The sequence below is a fragment of the Heterodontus francisci genome, chromosome 2 (assembly GCF_036365525.1).
Source record: "Heterodontus francisci isolate sHetFra1 chromosome 2, sHetFra1.hap1, whole genome shotgun sequence".
In the NCBI taxonomy this organism is placed as follows: Eukaryota; Metazoa; Chordata; class Chondrichthyes; order Heterodontiformes; family Heterodontidae; genus Heterodontus; species Heterodontus francisci.
In genome coordinates this window covers 174,913,554-174,935,240 of record NC_090372.1, presented here as the reverse complement: position 1 = coordinate 174,935,240, position 21,687 = coordinate 174,913,554, and the positions used below count along the sequence as shown (strand labels likewise).

The 21,687-nt window shown below is 42.6% G+C and overlaps 1 protein-coding gene across 1 annotated transcript in view; it reads right to left on the bottom strand.

Annotated features, from left to right (window-relative positions):
- gad2 (glutamate decarboxylase 2) overlaps nucleotides 1-21,687 on the bottom strand; it is a 174,913-nt gene that overhangs the window by 20,516 nt on the left and 132,710 nt on the right. Inside the window, exons 13-15 of the mRNA XM_068051788.1 lie at nucleotides 6,807-6,956; nucleotides 2,252-2,359; nucleotides 930-1,019 (exon numbers count right to left, since the gene is read on the bottom strand). Of these exons, the coding sequence (XP_067907889.1) occupies nucleotides 930-1,019; nucleotides 2,252-2,359; nucleotides 6,807-6,956 (348 nt within the window). The remainder of the gene's footprint in view (nucleotides 1-929; nucleotides 1,020-2,251; nucleotides 2,360-6,806; nucleotides 6,957-21,687) is intronic.

Below are 21,687 nucleotides of genomic sequence, written 5' to 3'. Positions count from 1 at the left end.
GGGATCCTGCCTCTATAAGTCCATAAGTTGCTGGCCAATCAGAGGGCCGGCAGCTCAGCAGTATCGCAGCACCAACGGGAACGGTGGCCACTGCTGGTACTGCAGAGGCCTTGGACTCAGGCAGCGCTGAAACCCCGGAGAAGAGGTAGGTGATGCGGGGTTGCCGGGGCCTGTCCTGAAGGCCCCAGAAAGGGGAGCTGGGGGTGGTCTTGCAGTCCAGGGGGAGGAGGTTCCTGGGAGGTAATTTGGCTCCTGGTGCGAGTTGGCCTTGGGCCACAAATTGCCCACGGAGGAGGGATACCCCACCCCCCCTCAAGCCTGCAGGGAGGGCCCCTCGTTTTATAAGTTGCCCTCCTTGCGTGGCAAATGTGCACCCCCCCCCACCTAGCCAGTGGCAGGAAGAGGCCCTTAATTGGCCATTAATAGGCCACCTAAGGGCCTCAATTGGCTTCTGGGCAGGAAGGCTGTCGTCGGCCTATCCCACCGCCGGGAAGATCGGAAGATCGCTGGGTGACAGGGAGGCAATGGGCCCTCCACACCCCCGCCCATCCCGCTACCCATCGTGACAATCTGTGTCCCCCCCGCCCCCCCACCTCTGATCCCACCTCGGGGAGTCCCCCGTAAAATCCAGCTTATTAACTCTGTTTCGCTCTCCACAGATGCTGACTGACCTGCTGAGTATTTCCAGCATTTTCTGTTTCTTTTTCAGATTTCCAGCATTCGCCACATTTTGCTTTTACCACTACCTTATTGGTTGTTTTAATTAGCTAGAATGGCCTGTGTTGTGATAAATAATTACCTCACTGGAGACTACTCCTTCCCATCACCTTAACGCAACAGGATTCCAGCTTAATTGCCTCATCTTCTTGTATAGATTGGAAACCCTAAATTGTATTTGTCTTGCACAAGATAAATGAAAACTGAATTACCTTCATGAGCAAACTCCTTCGTTCTTCATTATCTGGTAGGTGGCGAATACTGTGAGGCAAATACCAGAAGCAGACATTGGTGTGCTGTGGCTGAACAACAGAAACAGGGCAAAAATGATCATTCAGGAAGAATGGGAGGAAGCTGAGTATTAACTGCATAAAGTGAATAACAAATGTTTAAAGGCTCTCATCTAACCCTTCATTAAATTACATTTAAATGATATTTCTTTAAATGGTGTTATACGATTCTTATTTACTGAAGGTATGGTTGCACTGAGAAGAGCTTTCCTAGATATGCGTTATGTAATGAAAACACAAACTGTATTCGATTCCACTACAAATAATGATGAAGTGAGGGAAATCTTCCTGCTGATTTTTACTCTGATTTTCACTTTGATTGCTATTCTGATCCATGCTCTGATTGTTACTTTGATTCTCATAATTGTATCAGTCTTGCTCTGATTTTTACCTGAATCTTGCACTGAATTTTGCATTGGCTCCTGCCTGAATTATTACTCTACTTCTTAAGCATAAGTGTCCCTCTTTTAACTTTACAATTGTGACTCTGCTTTTTCTGATATTCTAGAGCAGGAATTGTGATGCTGCACCGCTGGTGTGGGGTCTCACTAGACATGCAGCCCCGAATTCTGTACCCTGTATTCGCATCCAGTGAGCTCACAATTCCTTTCTTTCTGAGTTGGTATTCCATTGAGCTCAATTTCTAGAGGTAGAAACAGTTATGGTATCTTTTACCACAGAGCTGTTCTTTACTTTCAGATCAGACAGTAAGGTTTGAGGTATAATCCAACAATGAATGGTAAGTGGTTCTTATTTTCATAAATACTGCCATGCTAGTGATGTTGCATTACTTGGCTTTGTCTTATACCAAAACAATTACTGATGTAGTTATCCTCTCCTCCTACCTCTCAGAGGCAGCCCAGCAAGATCAGAAGGCTGTGAAACAGCTCTGTGGAATCAGAGGTAGTTCAGAGGAAACAGGCAGATTGTCTAGCTCAGGGGCAGTTAAGTGAGATTGACAGCAGCTTGCAGGCATGAGAAGCAGCTAAGATGATCAAGGGCAGAACACTGAAAGCTAGCGCAGCAGCAGAAATAATACATTTTAGCACAACTGGAAAAAATATCTGCTCTACTTCATCAAAATATAATATCACTTGTTGCATGGGTTCTATATGCTAACAGAACTGGAGCAAATGCTATTTAAAATACTTATATTTAGTTTCAAATAAAATTTTACATGTCCATTTCATGGAGTTTGATTTTAACCTTGCCACCTTAGTAACTGAAATCAAATTCAGACATACTTTCCCATCAAGCACCATTTCGAATCCTTCTCTGTTCCTTATTTTGTTGTACAAATAATCAGAGAGGTCCAAACACTTGTCAATCTGTGCCTCAAATCCCATGGTACCCTGCAAGAAAGGCAAAAGTTCAGTTTGCCTTTAGTCAGTCCTGTTGCAAACACATTTACAAACCACCGAGCACCTTCGTAAATGATCTGCTCCCTGCTTTTCCTTGATGGGTCTTTCTGTACGAGTGACCAACCACAGTCAAGGGTGGGCTGGACCAGTCCCATTCTGAAACCCTAACACAGAAGGTAAGTAGCAGAGATTCAAGATAACTCTCTGCTACTATGAGTAAATGGCTGGTCTTTGCTCACCACAGAATTTCATCAGACGTGGTGTCTTAGATCCCTGTTATTGCCAACATCCTGCCCACTCCCACTTTGGCCCAGGCTGGGAACAGGTGGCAGCCTCATAAGGTTCTGCTATTCAAGATGCCATGATGCCATTGTGGAGTTCCAACTGGTGGGGCATACACTGCCCCAACCAATGGCATTCTACGTAAAAGAGTCTAACATAAGACCTTAAAAGGCCCGCTGGAGGCTATACCAAAAACAGTAAAGGTAAGTTTATTTAATGAAAGTTCTCACCCGCTGCCAGATGCTCCGTGCCTCCCTCCCTGCCCAGATCACCCCCCTCCCCCCCCAAAAAAATGCTGCCTGGTTCTGCGGTAGAGCTGCTGAATTTTCTGGCCCTTCCCCCAAAATCAGCAACTTGCCAATCACCAAATATGGTGGCACCTTGGCATGAATATAAAAATGAAAATGGTGCGGGCCTCCATTAATCACAAAAATAACAACCCCAGTGTGTGTGAATAAAAGTCAGACCATAAGAGCTGTTGTATCAGGGCATCCTGCTGAAGCACAAAACTCGAGCCCATTGTAGCAAAGTGTGCTTTGATCTGAATATCTAAGAGTTTACTTGAAATCAAGTGCTCGACTGGCAGCCCTTATGTCTTAGAAACAGTGCAGGTTGGAGTAAATATGACAGCAGCGGCAATTGCTCACAGTGATACAATCAAGCTGTTTAGCTACATTGCAGCGATGAGCTGGCCTCCAATGTCCGATGTCCATGTATAGTACACAAACTTAGTTGATAATTCTGGAAAATAAAAGTTTATAAGGATTCTGAACTGCTTGCATTTAGCTTTAGCCTGAGCTGCCTGCTCTGTCTGTATGATATTTTCCTGCTGGTTTGGAGAGATCAGAATAGAATGGTATCCTGCACCATTTCCAACACATGTCCCATTGTTTGCCATATGGTCTGTCACACATATCTGGCACACAAAGCTTTGAGTCATAGGAAGTGCAGGTTTTCCCACAAAAGGTGATTTTTGTGGAGGATTATGGAACATTGGGAAATAGGCTGAATTTTATACCATGTCCCAACATTCCATGGTTCTCCAACACACTGCTACACCATGCCATCAAACTGTATTATTTCAAATGATAAAACAGTGATCAGAAAATGGAGGTGGGTTATTATCTGCCTACACATTAACTTGCTTTATTCTTTTAACTCATTTCCCTGCCAATTTTACAGATCACGTCATCCCACACACCATTCAAGAGGGTTTGTAGCAGATCTGCTCCTAAGCCCATATCAATCCATTTCATAAACTGCCTTGTAGGAGATGTATTTGGTTAGGATGAGTCACCTAACTATTTCCTCACAAAGAGCCTGGATTCTTCTGAACACCATTGTGTTAGAGAAACAACAACAACGTACAATCAAATAGCACCTTTAGTGTATAAAAATTTCCCAAGGTGAATTACAGAGGCATAATCAGAAAAAAAATTGGATACTGAGCCACCGAAGGAGATATTAGGAGGGGTGACAAAAGCTTAGTTAAAGAGGTGGTGATTTAAGGTGGTCCTAAAGGAGGAGACAGAGGGGTGGAGAGGCACAGGGATTTAGGGAGGGAATTTTAGAGCATGGGTCAAATACCTGACCTAGGTATGTGAAGGTCAGGATGCCAATGATGGGACAAAGGGAAGTGGGGATGCACAAGAGTCCAGTGTCGCAAGAATGAAGAGTTTTGGGGATAGTGGGGTGCTGGTGTGGGTGTTGGGCTGGAAGATGTTCGAGAGATAGGGAGGGGCAAGGCTATGAAGGGATTTAAACATCAGGATGAGAATTTTAAATTTGAGGCAATGGGGGACCGGGAACCAATGTAGGTCAACAAGGATGGGGGTAATGGATGAGTGGTGCGAGATCTGATACGGGCAGCAGAGTTTTGGATGAGCTGAAGTTTATGGAAAATGGAGGATTGGAAGTCGTCCTGATGTGTTTGGAAGTGACAAAGGCATGAATGAAGGATTCAGCAGTAGATGGTCTGGAAATCCTGCTCTCCCACAGCCTTAGGACTCTCTCAGTATGTCCTGAGCAATGCACTGGGAGCAACATTAAAGTACGCACCCAGCTGTATCGTGTGAGGTCTTTTCATTGGGGCACAGGCAAGTGCAGCATTCAATAAACAACAATGCTGGTATGCCCCTACTGTATACAAGAAGCTTAGTCTGACTCTGCATTATATAGTGTGTTACGAGTGTTTCCATTTTTTTTGTTAAATTTTATTTGAGGACTTGGGTTTTAAAACTGAAAAGGATTCCATACATGCTGAAACTTTGTGTTTTTTTTAAAGAGGTCATCAGACAGTCTTTTGGGCTAAGCTTCTAAACAACAGTTACTGGATGAATCGAGGAGTGCTAAAAACAAGCCTTTACTGGATAATTACCCAGCAGGGGTTTTTTTGATTTGGGGAAAAATGATTAGAAAGATTGAAAGGGGTCAAGAGTCTTGACTCCTGAGATTTTTTTTGTTTCACTTTGGACAGGCAGTTTGAACAGTGTTAAAAAAAGACAGTTGGAGAAAACTTGCCAAAGGAGCAAACCCCAACTCAGCTTGTTCCATCTCTTTAAAAAAAGTCTGCAAACTTTTTCATCTCTTTAAGCAGCTCTGAGAAGCAAGTGTAAGAAACTGCCTGAAAGCCCCATTGCTGCATTTTCCCTGGAAAGCCTACCCAAACTGATTTTCAACATCGTCTGACAAGAACTGTTCTAGGACGATCCCAGTGATGGCCGTCTACGCGTATTTGGGACGCCAAACCAAAACAAAGGACATCTATCATCTTTTCATATTTTCTCTTTTTTTCTTCAAGAATGAGCAAGTATTTGGCCAAAGTATTCTTTTTGTCTGTTTTTTTTTGTAATAGAGCTCTAAAGAGTAAATCTCTTTATTTTTTCGATTAACCGGTGAGTGTGTGTGTGTGTGTGTGTGTGTGGGGCTAAGGTAAAAGGGAACTTACGTATTTCACTCTGTGGGATGAATTTTACCGGTGCACCGCGCTCTGTGTGCAGTCGGCAGCCTTCCGGCACAGAAGTGACACTACAGAGCCCCCGTGATATTACGCGCAGAGGCTCATTTAAATGGAGGGGGTGGAGCGGCCACCTCTGATGACATAGATGGGGTGGCCACCACGTCCCCGGCAACAGCGTGCGGTGCCACCGCGCAGGTGCCGGCACTATTTTTAAAGGGCTTCAAGCCCTTCAGGAGAGATTTAGATATTTAAAGGAGCCGGTTTGATAAAAATTTCAATAAAAGTTTAACTTAACTTTGAATCCCCTCTCCCACCCCGCACTGAGTACTCAATCCATAAATTGACCTATCCCCCCAAAAAACACTTTTTGAAATTTCGAACCTCCCCCCCCCCGAACTTCAGCATCTTTGACCCTCAACCCCACTATCCCCACACCCAATAGGAATAATTTTCCCCGCTCCGACCCCCCCACCGCCACTCTGATAATTTTAGTACACCCCCCTCGCCACCAGTGTCTCACCACAGACCTCCATAAGGAGTTCCGAAGGCATGCGAGTTGCAGCCGGTGCCTGTAATATCGCTGTGGGATGGTTGCCCGGTCCAGGTAAGTTCATTATCATTTATTTTAATGCATTTTAATATTTAAATAAAGGCCCCGCCATCAAGCGGAGGGGAGGCTGCACCGAGGCCTCGCTGCCACCGGTAATATGCGGCAACGCCTTCTTGGCGTTGTGGCGGGCCAATCCCACTCGCATTTTATGGGCCTCCCTGCCACGACCCACGGTGTCGAGCGGCTGGTAAAACCCAGCCCTGTGTGTTTATGCTCTGCTTCCTTACTTGTTAAGAATTGTTTTATCATCAACTGATAATTTGTTGTATATTAAAGAAACCTGGTTAGTGTATTTTATTCTGAGATGAAAATAAAGTATATGATTGGCTGTATCGATAACTGGGTAAACATTTAAATCTATGTTATGACCTGTGGCGAAGTGGAACTAGAAAAACAGTGCATTCCTCCCGTCTTGATCATAACAACCGATACAGTAAACCCGTTTTCAATGTTAGATGCATTACATTCAATAAAACTCAGAAAAGTGAATGAAAAATCCATCACACTTACATTATCACAATCCATGCTCTATTTTATTCCCTTTAAGAAAATACAATTAATGAGACAAAACTAATTGAAATGCCTACCTTAGCTCTCCACATTAGCCACAATTTAAAAATATCCACATGTCGCCCACACTGCAAAGCCTTGTCTCCAGTGTCATAGGACAAATCATATTGTTTGTCAGGTTGGAAGAGGTAACAGGCATTCATCTGATTACAATTCTGCAGCAGCCCCTGCAAAAGAATCAACGAGTGTGAATTAGAATTGTGCCAGTTAGACCTCACAAAGCAAAGCGAAGTCCAATGGATGTTTATGACTGAGAACCTAAAGAAAAACACAAAGGTTTTAACATTCCTTCAAACAACACAACTCCCCCCCCCCAGCTACAATCTCCTGCTATCATTAACATGGCAGCCAGGGGCATGTGAATACTAGTACTACTACTGGCATCTCCATTATGGTAAAACCAAGGGCAAAACTAGTTCTAGTTAACAATAAAAATCTGGACCAATATGTATTTAAAATAGTGCAAAGGACAAGTGTCATTGTAATAGTGGTTAGAGTCGTGGCTGGAGACAAACAGATGGATTGGGTGGGGAACAACAACGGTGATGAAATAGAATTTAAAAAAGGACAAGGATGAAGATGGTTTTACACTGAAAATCTAAGGAATTTATGAGAAATGGGAAGAAGAGAAAGAGAGAGACAGGAATGGAGAGTGAAAAAATATAAAAATAGCCATTTATGAAAAGATTTGAGTTAAATATAGCAAAAAAGGTCAACTAACTGTAAAATTTGAATAGATTATAACCATTGGGAGTATTTGAACTTTATATGAATGTGAATAATTGCAGGCAGTTCAAAAGAGATTCACTAGGCTAATTGCTGAGATGAAGGGGTTGACTTATCAGGAACAGCTAAACAGGTTAGGCATTTATTCAATAGAGTTAGAAGAATGAGGGGTGATCTTATTGAAATGTACAGAATTCTGAGGGAGCTTGACAGGGTAGACGTTGAAAAGATGTTCCCATAAGGGGACATAGTTACAGAATAAAGGAACACTGATTTAAAACTGAGATGTGAAGGAATTTCTTTTTTCAGAGGTTAGTGAATGTCTGGAATTCTCTACCCCAGAGTGTTGTGGAGGCTAGATCACTGAAAGTATTTAAAGAGGAGGTAGATAGATTTTTGAAATATCGGGGAGTTGAGGGCAATGAGGAGCTGGCACGAAAGAAGAGTTGAGGTCTGGGGCAGATCAGCCATGATCTAATTGAATGGCAGGGGCTAAATGGCCTACTCCTGTTCCTATTTCTTATGTTCTTATGTCACTGGTGAGGAGCGAACATGAATGGAATGAGGACACTGCACTACCTCCATGTTATCGTGACATTTACAATTTATCGTGAATAGGAAATAAAATGGCATATTAAAAAAAACCTACTTCCCTTATCCATTCTTCTTTCAAAACATCAGTGAACTGATACCCTGCTTTCTTTACCTGATTTCATTGTTTCCAGAGAGTATAAATTCAGGGGCCTCTCAGTGCTGCTTGTCTGCACTGAATGCTGCTGGAGGGCACAGAGTATGAAGAAGGGAGTTGGTAAGTGAGGGGAACTATAAATTAATTAAGAAAAAAAAAAATTAATTAAATTGACACAATAAAGATGGCAGGACAGGTGACGTGCAGTGGCTGCAGTATGTGGGAGCTCCTGGATGTCACGGTAATCCATGGCAACCACGTCTGTAGTGTCTGCGGCTTGAGGAGCTTCAACTCAGAATCATTGAGCTGGAGGCTGAGCTGCAGACATCAGGGAGGGGGAAAGTTACCTGAACACATCGTTTCAGAAAGACAGTCACACCTCTTAGAATAGGGTCATCTGTTTTGGTCAGTGGTCAGGGACAGGAGGGCGTGACTGCGAGTCAGGCAGGTAAGGGGATTGAGAAGATAGGATTGGAGGAGCCACAGCCCTTGCAATTGAGCAACAAGTTCAAGGTTCTTGCAGCTTGTAAGGACGGGAGCGAAGGCTGTAGGGTGGATGAGCAGACTGACTATGGCACTATGGTACAGGAAGCCATTCAAGTGGTGAGAAGCAAAAAGGGAAAGTAGTGGTAGTAGGGGACAGTATAGTGAGGGGGCTTGACACTGTTCTCTGCAGCAAAGAGCGAGAGTCCAGAAGGCTGTGTTGCCTCCCCGGTGCCAGGGTTCGGGACATTTGCTCAGGACTGGACAGGAACTTACAGTGGGAAGGGGTGCATCCAGTCATCGTGGTCCATGTAGGTAGCAACGACATAGGCAGGACAAGGAACGATGTTCTGCATAGTCAGTATGAGGAGCTAGGCACCAAATTAAGAAGCAGAATCTCAAAGGTAATAATCTCTGTATTATCACCTGAGCCACATGCAAATTGGAGTAGGGAAAATAAGATTAGAGAAATGAATGTGTGGCTCAACGACTGGTGTGGTAGAAGTGGGTTCCGGTTTGTATAGCACTGGCACCAGCACTGGGAAAAGTAGGGGCTGTACTGTTGGGATGGTATACACCTGAACCGTGAGTGGGGCCATTGTTCTAGCGAGTCGCATAACGAGGGAAGTAGAGAGGGTTTTAAACTAAATAATGGGGGCACGGGATCAAATTTGGGAAGATGTGGTAAATCAAAGAGTAGAGACAAGGCAAGAGAGAAAGGTATTAATATGGGAAATGATAAACAGACCGTGACAGGACGGGACAGCGAATACAAATCTAAGAATAAATCAGCAGATAAGACTAGAGGTTAAAAAAGTAATAAAAGGACAAAACCAAAGGCTCTGTATCTGAATGCACGTAGCTTTCAAAATGAAACAGATGAACTGAAAGCGCAAATAGAAATAAATAAGTACGATCTGATAGGCATTACAGTGACATGGCTTTAGGGTGACATAGATGGGAATGAATAATGAAGGGTACATGACATTTAGGAAGGACAGGAAGCTAGGAAAATGTGGAGGGTTGGCTCTGTTATTTAATGACGGTATTAGCAAAAAAGAGAGGGATGACCTAAGTACAGGAATGCAGGATGTAGAAGACGTTTGGGTCGAGATGAGAAAGGCAAGAAGTCACTTGTGGGTGTTGTGTATAGTCCCCCAAACAGTAACCACACAGTTGGACAAGGTATAAAGGAAGAAATAATGGGTGCTTGTCAGAAAAGTATGGCGACAATCATGGGGGAATTTAATCTACATATAGACAGGGAAAATCAGATGGGCAAAGGTAGCCTAGATGAGGAATTCATAGAATGTTTTTGGGATAGTTTCTTAGAATATACGTTCTGGAGCCAACCAAAGAGCAGGCTATATTAGAACTGGTTTGTGCAACAAGATAGGATTCATTAATGACCTCATAGTGAAGACGCCCCTAGGCAGCAGTGACCATAATATGACTGAATTTTACATTCAGTCTGAGGGAGAGAAGAGTGGGTCTAAGACTAGTATTTTAAACTTAAATAAGGGCAATTATGAGGCCATGAAAGCAGAGCTAGCTAAAGTGAACTGGCAAAGTAGGTTAAAGGATAGGTCAACAGAGATGCAGTGGCAGACATTTAAGGGGATATTTCAGAATACACAGAATAGATGCATTCCAACGAGAAAGAAAAATTCCAAGGGGAGGACCCACCATCCGTGGTTAACTAAAATGTTAAAGATTGTATCAAACTTAAAGAAAAGCCATATAATTGCTTAAAGATGGATGGCAGGTCAGAAGATTGGACAGAATATAAAAAGCAGCAAAGAACGACTAAAAGATTAATAAGGAGGGAAAAATTAGAGTACAAGAGAAAGCTGGCAAGAAAGATAAAAACAGATAGTAAGAGCTTCCGTAGATATTAAATTAAGAGTTAACAAAGTGAGTGTTGGTCCTATAGAAAGTGAGTCTGGGGAATTAATAAGGAAAAATAAGGAGATGGCAGATGAATTGAACAGGTATTTTGCAGGTCTTCACCATAGAGGATATCAGTAACATCCCAGAAATAGCTGTAAATCAGGAAATGGAAGGGAGGGAGGAACTCAAGAAAATTACAATCACCAGCGAAGTAGTACTGAGCAAATTGTTGGAGCTGCGGGCTGACAAGTCCCCGGGTCCTGATGGACTTCATCCTAGGGTGTTAAAAGAAGAGGCTAGTGAGATAGCGTTGGTTTCAATTTTCCAAAATTCTCTAGATTCAGGAAGGTTCCATTAGATTGGAAAATAGCCAATGTAACTCCTTTATTCAAAAAGTGAGGGAGACAGAAAGCAGGAAACTACAGGCCAGTTAGCTTAACATCTGTCATAGGGGAAATGTTAGAAGCTATTATTAAAGATGTTATAGCAGGGCACAGAAAAAATCAAGGTAATCAGGCAGAGTCAACATGGTTTGTGAAAGCGAAATCATGTTTAACCAATTTATTGGAGTTCTTTGAAGAAGTAACATGTGCTATGGATAGAGGGGAACCAATGGATGTATTGTACTTAGATTTCCAGAAGGCATTTGATAAGGTGCCACATCAAAGGTTATTGTGGAAAATAAAAGCTCATGGTGTAGGGGGTAACATTTTGGCATGGATAGAAGATTGGCTAGCTAACAGAAAACAGAGAGTCGGCATAAATGCGTCATTTTCTGATTGCCAAGATGTAACATGTGGTGTGCCACAGGGATCTGTGCTGGGTCCTCAACTTTTTGCAATTTGTATAAATGGCTTGGATGAAGGGAACAAAGGTATGGTTGCTAAATTTGCTGATGATGCAAAGATGGAAAGTACGTTGTGAAGAGGACATAAGGAGGATACAAAGGGATATAGATAGGTTAAGTGAATGGGCAAAGATATGGAAAATGGAGTATAATGTGGGAAAATGTGAAATTGTCCATTTTGGCAGGAAGATTTAAAAAGAAGCGTATTATCTAAATGGTGAGAGATTGCAGAGATCTGAGATGCAGAGCGGTCTGGGTGTCCTTGTGCATGATTCGCAAAAGCTTAGTATGCAGGTTCAGCAATTAATTAGGAAAGCTAATAGAATGTTATCATTCATTGTGAGGGGAATTGAATACAAAAGTAGGGAGTTTATGCTTCAGTCATACAGGGCATTGGTGAGACCACATCTGGAGTATTGTGTACATTATTGGCCTTCTTATTTAAGGAAGGATGTAAATGTGTTGGAAGCAGTTCAGAGAGGTTTATTAGACAATACCTGGAATGGGTGCATTGTCTTATGAGGAAAGGTTGGACAGGCTAGGCTTGTATCCACTGAAATTTAGAAGAGTAAGAGGCGACTTGATTGAAACAAATAGATTCTGAGGGGTCTTGACAGGGTGTATGTGGAAAGAATGTTTCCTCTTGTGGGAGAATATAGAATGAGGAGTCACTGTTTAAAAATAAAGGAACGTCCAATTAAGACAGAGATGAGGAGAAACTGTTTCTCTTTGAGGATCATGACTCTTTGGAATTCTCTTCCTCAAAAGGCAGTGGAAGCAGAGTCTTTGAATATTTTTAAGTCAGAGGTAGATAGATTCTTGATAAGCAAGGGGGTAAAGGTTATTGGGGTAGGCGGGAAGGTGGAGTTGAGGTTGCAATCAGATCAGCCATGATCTTGTTTAATGATCAGGCTCAAGGGGCCGAGTGGCCTAATCCGGCTCCTAATTCGTATGTTGGTGTGATTTGCTCATCAGCAGAACCTTATTGAAACTCAGTAAGAATTATATCTTAAATAGTTTACTCAATTTAAACAATACAGACAATCATGAAGTGATCTGTACAGAGTATTGCTGCATGTAGTAAATGTTCCTACGACTGAATCTGGCATGAATTATTGCCTTGGACCATCTCTGTTTTCTAATTAGCTTCATAGTTTCCACATTTTTTTGTTGTATCTTTTAAGTAACTTGCCTGTTAGCTATTTTTTCCTGCATGAAGCTTCCAAATGTTATGTGATTTTCTACCTCTGTGACAAAAATAACTTTACATAAAAAATGTTTAAATGCCACACTTCTTGCAGTCCAGATGCTTGATGATAATAACCAGAGTCACTAATGTCTGTCTTTCTACTAACTAAAAGCTGGTTAAGCACCAACGTCTTTAGAGATGCCAATTTCTGTTTAGCATTCAGTACTCACAGGGAGATATCTTACTGCCTTAGTTTATAAACAACGGACCGGACCATATGCAGCAAGATTGCTCGGAGGTGGGATTGCATTGGGTAGCCAACCTGACGCCCTAATCTGCAGATTTGCTCCCAGTCCTGCCTTCAAACCGGCGTCAACGGGACCGTGAAGATTCTGCCCATAGTATATAAATGGTTGGAGGTTGACAGGACAAGTTTCTAATCTGTATCAGTGCTTCTTTTGCTTTCCTACTTATTCCAGGAATCTGTACTTTGGGATTAGTTTTCCAATTTATATCCCATATTCCTGTTATCTGGCATTACTTTTCTCACATGACCCATTTTCTTATGCTGCAACATTGCTTTTTCCATCTGTTGCACTTCATGTAATCAAGGGAAAAAAAACATAGAATTTGCACAAACTGCATTATGGCGATGACAAGTCTGGCCTTCAGTTGCTTCTACCTCCATTGCCAGTTATAGCTCCCCAGTATGGGCAAAATGACAAAGTCAGGCTGACATGAGAGATTTAGCTGCCCCTTCTCAAGTTGGCTTCATCCTGCCTTTGATGTTGAGGAGCGGGGTCAAGTACAAACCTTGTGGGGAGCCATTTTCATTACTAGTAACAGGGAGAAATGCTACAGATGACTGCACTGACAGTTGCCAACACAACAGTCTATCCCATTGTGTTTAGACAATGGAGATAGAATGAGTCTTCAGCAATCACGCAAAATGGGAGATAGTGAATCAGTAGCCCATTTTACACCAAGCCTGATGACTTCAACAGGAAAGAAAATCTGGTGCAGTGTAAATGCTGATTTGCTATTGACCGTTTTGCACGTTCTCTGGAGAGCAATTTCACCCTCAATGTGTGGTGGTGCCTTTTTCTGATTACCAGTCAACATTTTTTAAGAGAAGAGATTAGAAGCTAAGAAGGTTTTGAGCTGTAGAATTTTTGTTCTGACAACACACTAAACAGCAAGTAGAAAATATCTCACATCTGCCAGTAAACATTGCACAAACTTTCTTCTTTCTGTGAAAGAGTTAGAAATGCTGCGAAAGCATTTATATAACATCTTCAGGATGTTTAGGGTACTTCACAAGCATGGATTATTTTTGAGATGCAGTGACTGTTAGGTAGGTTAATATGGCAGATCATTTGCAGAGAGCAATGTCTGAGAACATTGGCTGGGGGACAGGGTGACCTCCCTGCTTTTTGAATATTGTCATGGGATCTTTTACATCCATCCATGGATGAATAAATACAAAAGGGAACAATTGAGGGTTAGGAAAGAGGCATATATGAAGTACATTGACAGCAGAGCAGTGCATGATAAGAGAGAATATGAAGAGATTAAAAGAGAAGTCAAAAACCAGTTAGGAAAGCAAAGAGGAACAATGAAATTAAATTATCAAGGAACATAAAAAAGAAAATAGTGGAATATTTTACAGGTACATCAATAAAAAAGGAAGGCTGGGATTGGAATAGGACTATTAAAGGATAAACAGGATAATACCATCAGTAATGACAGAGAGATGGCAGAAATATTAAACAATTATTTTGCTTTGGTAGTTACCAACAGGTAGACATGACAGTGAATGATATGATGAGTAATGAGATAAGTGCATTTAAAATAAAAAAACACTAATAAACTGATCAAACCCGAAGAGGATAAAGTCCCTGCTCCGGATGGGTTACATCCACACATTTTAAAAGAATCTAGGAAAGAGATAGCAGAGGCATTACTACATATACTTAATAATTTGTTAGAAAAAGGTGTAGTGCCAGAAGACTGGTGGATAGCTAACGTAATTCCTATATTTAACAAGGGGGACATAACATGCCCAAAGAATTATAGACCAGTCAGCTTAACATTGGTGATAGGAAAAATAATGGAATCCTTAGTAAAGGGGAGAATGGAAGAATATCTAGAAAAGAAAAATATAATCATGAATAGTCAGCATGGATTTTAAGTTAAAATCTTGCTTGACCTACCGTATTGAATTTTTCGAGGAGGTAACAAAGAGACAATGGTAATGCAGTAGATGTAACTCATGTGGATTTTCAAAAGACCTTCGATATGGTGCCTCATAATAGGCTAATAAATAAGGCCAGAGAATGCAGAGTCAGGGGACAAGAGACAGAATGGATTGCTAGCTGGCTTCAAGACTGAAAGCAGAGTGTGGGGGTAAAGGGTAGTTATTCAGAGTGGCAGAAAGTGGGAAGTGCTGTTCCGCAAGAATCAGTGCTGGGACCACTGCTGTTCACAAATTACATTAACAATTTGGACTTTGGAATCAAAAACACAATTTCTAAATTTGTGGATGACACCAAATTGGAGAGGATAGTCAATACTGAGGAAGACTGCAAGAAATTAGCAGCAAAGGTAAATTATGAAAGAAAAATAGCGCAAAATATAAAAACAGATAGCAAAAGCTTCTATAAGTATATAAAAGGGAAAAAAGCAGCTAAAGTGAATGTTGGTCCCTTGGAGGATGAGACTGGGGAGTTAATGGTGGGGAACACAGAAACGGCGGAGACACTTAAATCAGTATTTTGCCTCAGTTTTCACGGTGGAGGACACTAGTACCATTCCAGTAGTAACAAGTAATGCAGAGGTTATAGAAAGGGAGGAACTTAGAACAATCATCATCACTAGGGAAAAAGTACTGAGCAAGCTATTGGGATTGAAGGCAGACAAGTCCCCAGGGCCTGATGGCCTACATCCTAGGGTCTTAAAGGAAGTAGCGGCAGAGATAGTGGATCCATTGGTTATAATATTCCAAAATTCCCTGGATGCGGGAAAGGTTCCAGTGGATTGGAAAAATGCTAATATTCAAAAAAGGAGGGAGGCAGAAAGTAGGAAACTATAGACCAGTTAGTTTAACATCTGTCGTTGGGAAATTGTTCGAATCCATTATTAAGGAAGTAATAACAGGACATTTAGAAAGTCAAAACGCAATCCATCAGAGTCAGCATGGTTTTATGAAGGGTAAATCGTGTTTGACTATTTTGCTAGAGTTCTTCGACGATGTAACAAATAAAGTGGATAATGGGGATGCTGTAGATGTAGTATATCTGGACTTCCAGAAGGCATTTGATAAGGTGCCGCACAAAAGGTTAATACACAAGGTAGTTCACATGAGGTTAGGGGTAATTTATTAGCTTGATAGAGGATTGTCTAACCAACAGAAAACAGAGAGTCAGGATAAATGGGTCCTTTTCTGGTTGGCAAGCTATGGGGTGCCACAGGGTTCGGTCCTTGGGCCCCAACTACTTACAATCTATATTAATGACTTGAATGCAGGGATAGAAGGTACTATAGCCAAATTTGCAGATGACATGAAAATAGGTTGAATAGTAAGTTGCAATAAAGAAATAAGAAATTTACAAATGGATATGCAAAGGTTAGGTGAATGGCCAAAATTTGGCAGATGGGGTTTAACAAGGATAAGTGTGAGGTTATCCATTTTGGTGGGAAGAATAGAAAGGCAAATTATTATCTAAATGGAGAGAAACTTCAGAGTGCTTTGGTGCAGAGGGATCTGGGTGTCCTCGTGCATGAATCGCAGAAAATAAATTTGCAGGTACTGCAGGTAATAAGGAAGGCAAATAGAATTTTTGGCATATATTGCTAAAGGAATAGAGTATAAAAGTAGGGAAGTGTTGCTGCATCTGTACAAGGCATTAGTGAGACCGCACCTGGAGTATTGCGTATAGTTTTGGTCCCCTTACTTGAGGAGGGATGTAGTTCCATTGGAGGCAGTTCAGAGGACGTTCAGTAGATTGATTCCAGAGATGAGGGGTTTGTCTTATGAAGAGAGATTGAGCAGTTTAGGCCTTTACTCTCTAGAGTTTAGAAGAATGAGAGGAGATCTAATTGAGGTATATAAGGTGATTAAGGGGATTGACAAAGTAGACATAGAGAGGATGTTTCCTCTGGTGGGGCAATCTTGAACGAAAGGTCATAGTTTTAAGATAAGGGGTAGTAGATTTAAAACAGAGAAGAGGAGAAATTACTTCTCTGAAACAGTCGTGAGTCTGTAGAATTCACTACCCCAGAGTGCGGTGGATGTTGGGGCATTGAGAAAATTTAAGGAGGAGATAGACAGATTTTTAATTAGTAAATGGTTGAAGGGTTATGGAGAATGGGCAGGAAAGTGGAGTTGAGGCCGAGATGAGATTCGCCATGATCATATTGAATGGCGGAGCAGGCTCGTGGGGCTGAATTGCCTACTCCTGCTCCTAGTTCTTATGTTCTTATATTCTAAATTACAGGAGGATATTAAAAAACTTGCAGAATAGGCAAATAATTGGCAAATTAAGTTCAACACAAATAAATGTGAGGTAGCACATTTCGGTAAGAAGAATAGGGAGGCCACTTATTACTTGGAAAGTGCGAGTCTAGGTAAGGTAGAGGAACAAAGGGATCACAGAGGTACACCTACACCAATCACAAAAAGTTGTGTCACAGATTAACAAGGCCATGAAAAAAGCAAACCAAGCGCTAGGCTTTATTTTTTGAATCTTGATTATATCACACGTAGAGTACAGCATGCAGTTCTAGTCACCATGTTATAAAAATGATATAGAGAAACTGGAGAGGATGCATAGAAGATTTATAAGGATGATACCAGAAATGTCTGGATGTATATATCAGGAAAGGATGAACAGGCTGGGTGCCATTTGTCTTGATAAAAGGAGGCTGAGGGGTTATCTAAGAGAGGTTTTTAAAATTATAAAAGGTTTTGATTGAGTCGATGCAGAGAGAATGTTTCCACTTGTGGGGAAAAGCATAGGTAGAAGCCATCAAAATAAGATAGTCACCAGGAAATCTGATAGGGAATTCAGAAGAGATTTCTTTATCAAAAGAGTGGTGAGAATGTGGAACTTTCTGCCACAGGGAGTAGCTGAAGCGAATAGTATAGATGCATTTAAGGGGAAGCAATATCAAGGAGAAGGGAATAGAGGGTTACGATGGTGGATTTAGATGAGGAAACTAGCCGGAGGCTCGCGTCGAACATAAGTGGATTGTTAGGCCTAATGACTTGTTCCAGTGTGTCGTATATCCTATGTAATCCCATGTCATCTATTTGAACAGGTAGGCAAGGCTTTGGTTTAATGTCTCATCTAAATGATGGTACCTCTAACAATGTAGCACTGCCTTGCTCCTACACTGATCTATCTGCCTAGATTATGCATTCAAGTCCTGGTATGGGACTTGAGTTCACAACTTTTGACTCAAAGGTAAGAGTACTACCAATGAGCCAAGCTAGTTTCTAAATGAGGATGTTCAAATTTCCAACTTTCTCCTTTTGTTACTTCATCTCCTAAAGCCACTGGTCCCAAATTCCATGGGCTGAAGAGGATGGCGAGCAGGCATATTGCCTGCTTGTGGGGGAGGGTGCGGGATTGGAATTTGGGGTGAAGTCAAGTTTTGCTAGGATTTCACCCCAGGTAACCAGTGTCATAAATTCCCATCAGGAAGATTGGGCAAGCCTTCTGCCTGTCTCCTCTTGTCAAGGGGGCATGTTTAGGGGTTTTCCCTGGCTATCACAGAAATTCCAACCATGTTACCCCTATAAAGCCCAGCTGAGAGCTGGTGGAAGAGAACTTTATGAGGATCCCAAGGCTCCCCTATTACAAGCTCACAGGACAACAGGTTGGTGTGTACTGTGTCTTTAATGAAACTGACTCTGATGGCTGCCTGCTGTCAGAGAGTCTCATGGTAGAGGTCACATGACTAGAGCAAGCCAGGAGGCACATTAGTGCAGTATTGCATTTCTATCCCAAACATCCTCCTTTTCATACAAAAAAACAAAAAAATTTGCATGCATTATCATTTACACTGTGAGTTGCCCAAGCTACCCATTATGTGCACAACTGTTCTCATGCATTAGTAATTCGTCATTCTTGTCAGTCTCTGCACATGCATTGCACACATAGTCATTGAATCGTGCCGGTCTCTTAATGGTGCATGTGCGCGTAGTTGTTGGTTGTTCATCTGGTTGATTTTCCTTCTCTGGCAAGTGTCATTCCCTTGTCACTTGTTGCTGTGGTAACTGTTGTTGCTCCATTTCCGTTGTCGGGGTGCTGTGGACCTCTGGGCTGATGGTTGTTCTGTGGTCTGTACAGTTGGTGAGTTCTCATCTTCTTGATTGGCTGCCTGCTGTGATGGAACAGCTTCTCCAGTTGTGCATATGTGACTGCGGTTGTGATGGTATATCTGGTCATTTACTTCAACCGCATACAATTGAGGTGACAACTGCTCCACACAGGTCCGCAGTTGCCAGTTGGGCTGACTCTTGTTGACAGCATTGAAGGCTTGTATCCTGACTGGCTCGCCAATGCTCAATTCTGGCAATGGTTTGGCAGTTTTGTCAAAGTGAAATTTGGCTTTCTGCTGTTTCACCTTGATTTTGTCATTCACGTTTGTTACTACTTCTGACTTCAGTAGCTTTTTTGCTATTGGAAGAGTAGTTTGGGTGCTGCGTGACATTAGTCTTTGTACTGGACTACTTTCCATGCCTTCAGTAGGTGTGTTTCTCCACTCGAGGATTGCCTTGTATACGTCAGTGCCAGATTTGCTCGATTTCTTTATGATTCCTTAGGCGATTTTCACTGCCGCCTCAGCCTTTCCATTGGACTGGGGATAGTGTGCAGATGATGTATGGTGTTGAATTTCCTAATCCTTTATGAAGCAGCTGAATTCTTCGCTTGTGAACTGAGGGCCATTGTCGGTCATCACAATGTCTGGAATGCACTAACGACCGAAGTGTGCTTTCAGGCATTCTACAATCTCACCGGTAGTCATTGAGGTCAGCTGGTCTACATCCCAGTAGTCAGAATAGTAGTCTACGATGACAAGATATTCAGTTCCTGTGAGAGTGAAGAGGTCTTTCATTGCAGCAGCTTTTTCGGGAGCAGAGAGTGCGAGCGAGTGAGCAGCTGGGAAGGTCAGTTTCAAAGTAAACTTAATTTCCTTTTGTTTTCGGCGGAGACCAGGGGGCTGCTGGGTAAGTAAAACCCTATATATTTGGGCTGTTTCTGAACCCGAGACACTACACTTGTAGTGTCTCCCCCCCCGCCCTCCTCATCTAACCAAAAAAAAAGGACTCGGTGGTGTGTAGATAAGGTAAGGCGTTTTCTATTTCTCTTTTTGTTTTATCGTGTGATTGGTAAAAACTTTTCGTTCCTTTTTCATTTAACTAAGTTAAGCTTAAGATTAAAAATGGCAGGAGATCTCAGACCCGTGTCATGCTCCTCTTGCTCAATGTGGGAGCTCAGGGACACGGCTGATGTCCCTGACTCCTTCACGTGCAGTAAGTGTGTCCAGCTGCAGCTCTTGTTAGACCGCATGACGGCTCTCGAGCTGCGGATGGACTCACTTTGGAGCATCCACGATGCTGAGGAGGTCGTGGATAGCACGTTTAGCGAATTGGTCACACCGCAGATTAGGATTGCTGAGGGAGAAAGGGAATGGGTGACCAAAAGGCAGAGAAAGAGCAGGAAGGCAGCGCAGGAGTCCCCTGCGGTCATCTCCCTCCAAAACAAGTATACCGTTTTGGATACGGTTGAGGGAGATGGCTCACCAGGGGAAGGCAGCAGTAGCCAGGTTCATGGCACCGTGGCTGGCTATGCTGTTCGGAAGGGCGGGAAAAAGAGTGGAAGGGCTATAGTCATAGGGGATTCGATTGTAAGGGGAGTAGATAGGCGGCTCTGTGGTCGAAAACGAGACTCCCGAATGGTATGTTGCCTCCCAGGTGCACGGGTCAGGGATGTCTCAGATCGGCTGCAGAACATTCTGAAGGGGGAGGGTGAACAGCCAGTTGTCGTTGTGCACATAGGCACCAATGATATAGGTAAAAAACGGGATGAGGTCCTACAAGCAGAGTTTAGGGAGTTAGGAGCCAAGTTAAAAAGTAGGACCTCAGAGGTAGTAATCTCAGGATTGCTACCACTGCCACGTGATAGTCAGAGTAGAAATGAAAGAATAGTGAGGATGAATGCGTGGCTTGAGAGATGGTGCAGGAAGGAGGGGTTCAGATTTTTGGGACATTGGGACCGGTTCTGGGGGAGGTGGGACTATTACAAATTGGACAGTCTACACCTGGGCCAGACTGGAACCAATGTCCTTGGGGGTGCTTTTACTAACGCTGTTGGGGAGGGTTTAAACTAATGTGGCAGGGGGATGGGAACCAAATGAGGAGGTCAGTTGACAGTAAGGAGGTAGTAACTAAAGCCTGTAAGGAACTAGAGAATGAAGTAAGTGTGACTAAGGGGAAGAGTAGGCAGGGAGCAGATGATGAATGCAAAGAGACTGGTGGTCTGAGGTGCATTTGTTTTAATGCAAGAAGTGTAGTAGGTAAGGCAGATGAACTTAGGGCTTGGATTAGTACCTGGGAGTATGATGTTATTGCTATTACTGAGACTTGGTTGAGGGAAGGGCATGATTGGCAACTAAATATCCCAGGATATCGATGCTTCAGGCGGGATAGAGAGAGAGGTAAAAGGGGTGGGGGAGTTGCATTACTGGTCAAAGAGGATATCACAGCTGTGCTGGAGGAGGGCACTATGGAGGACTCGAGCAGTGAGGCAATATGGGCAGAACTCAGAAATAGGAAGGGTGCGGTAACAATGTTGGGGCTGTACTACAGGCCTCCCAACAGCGAGTGTGAGATAGAGGTACAAATATGTAAACAGATTATGGAAAGATGTAGGAGCAACAGGGTGGTGGTGATAGGAGATTTTAATTTTCCCAACATTGACTGGGATTCACTTAGTGTTAGAGGTCTAGATGGAGCAGAATTTGTAAGGAGCATCCAGGAGGGTTTTCTAGAGCAGTATGTAAATAGTC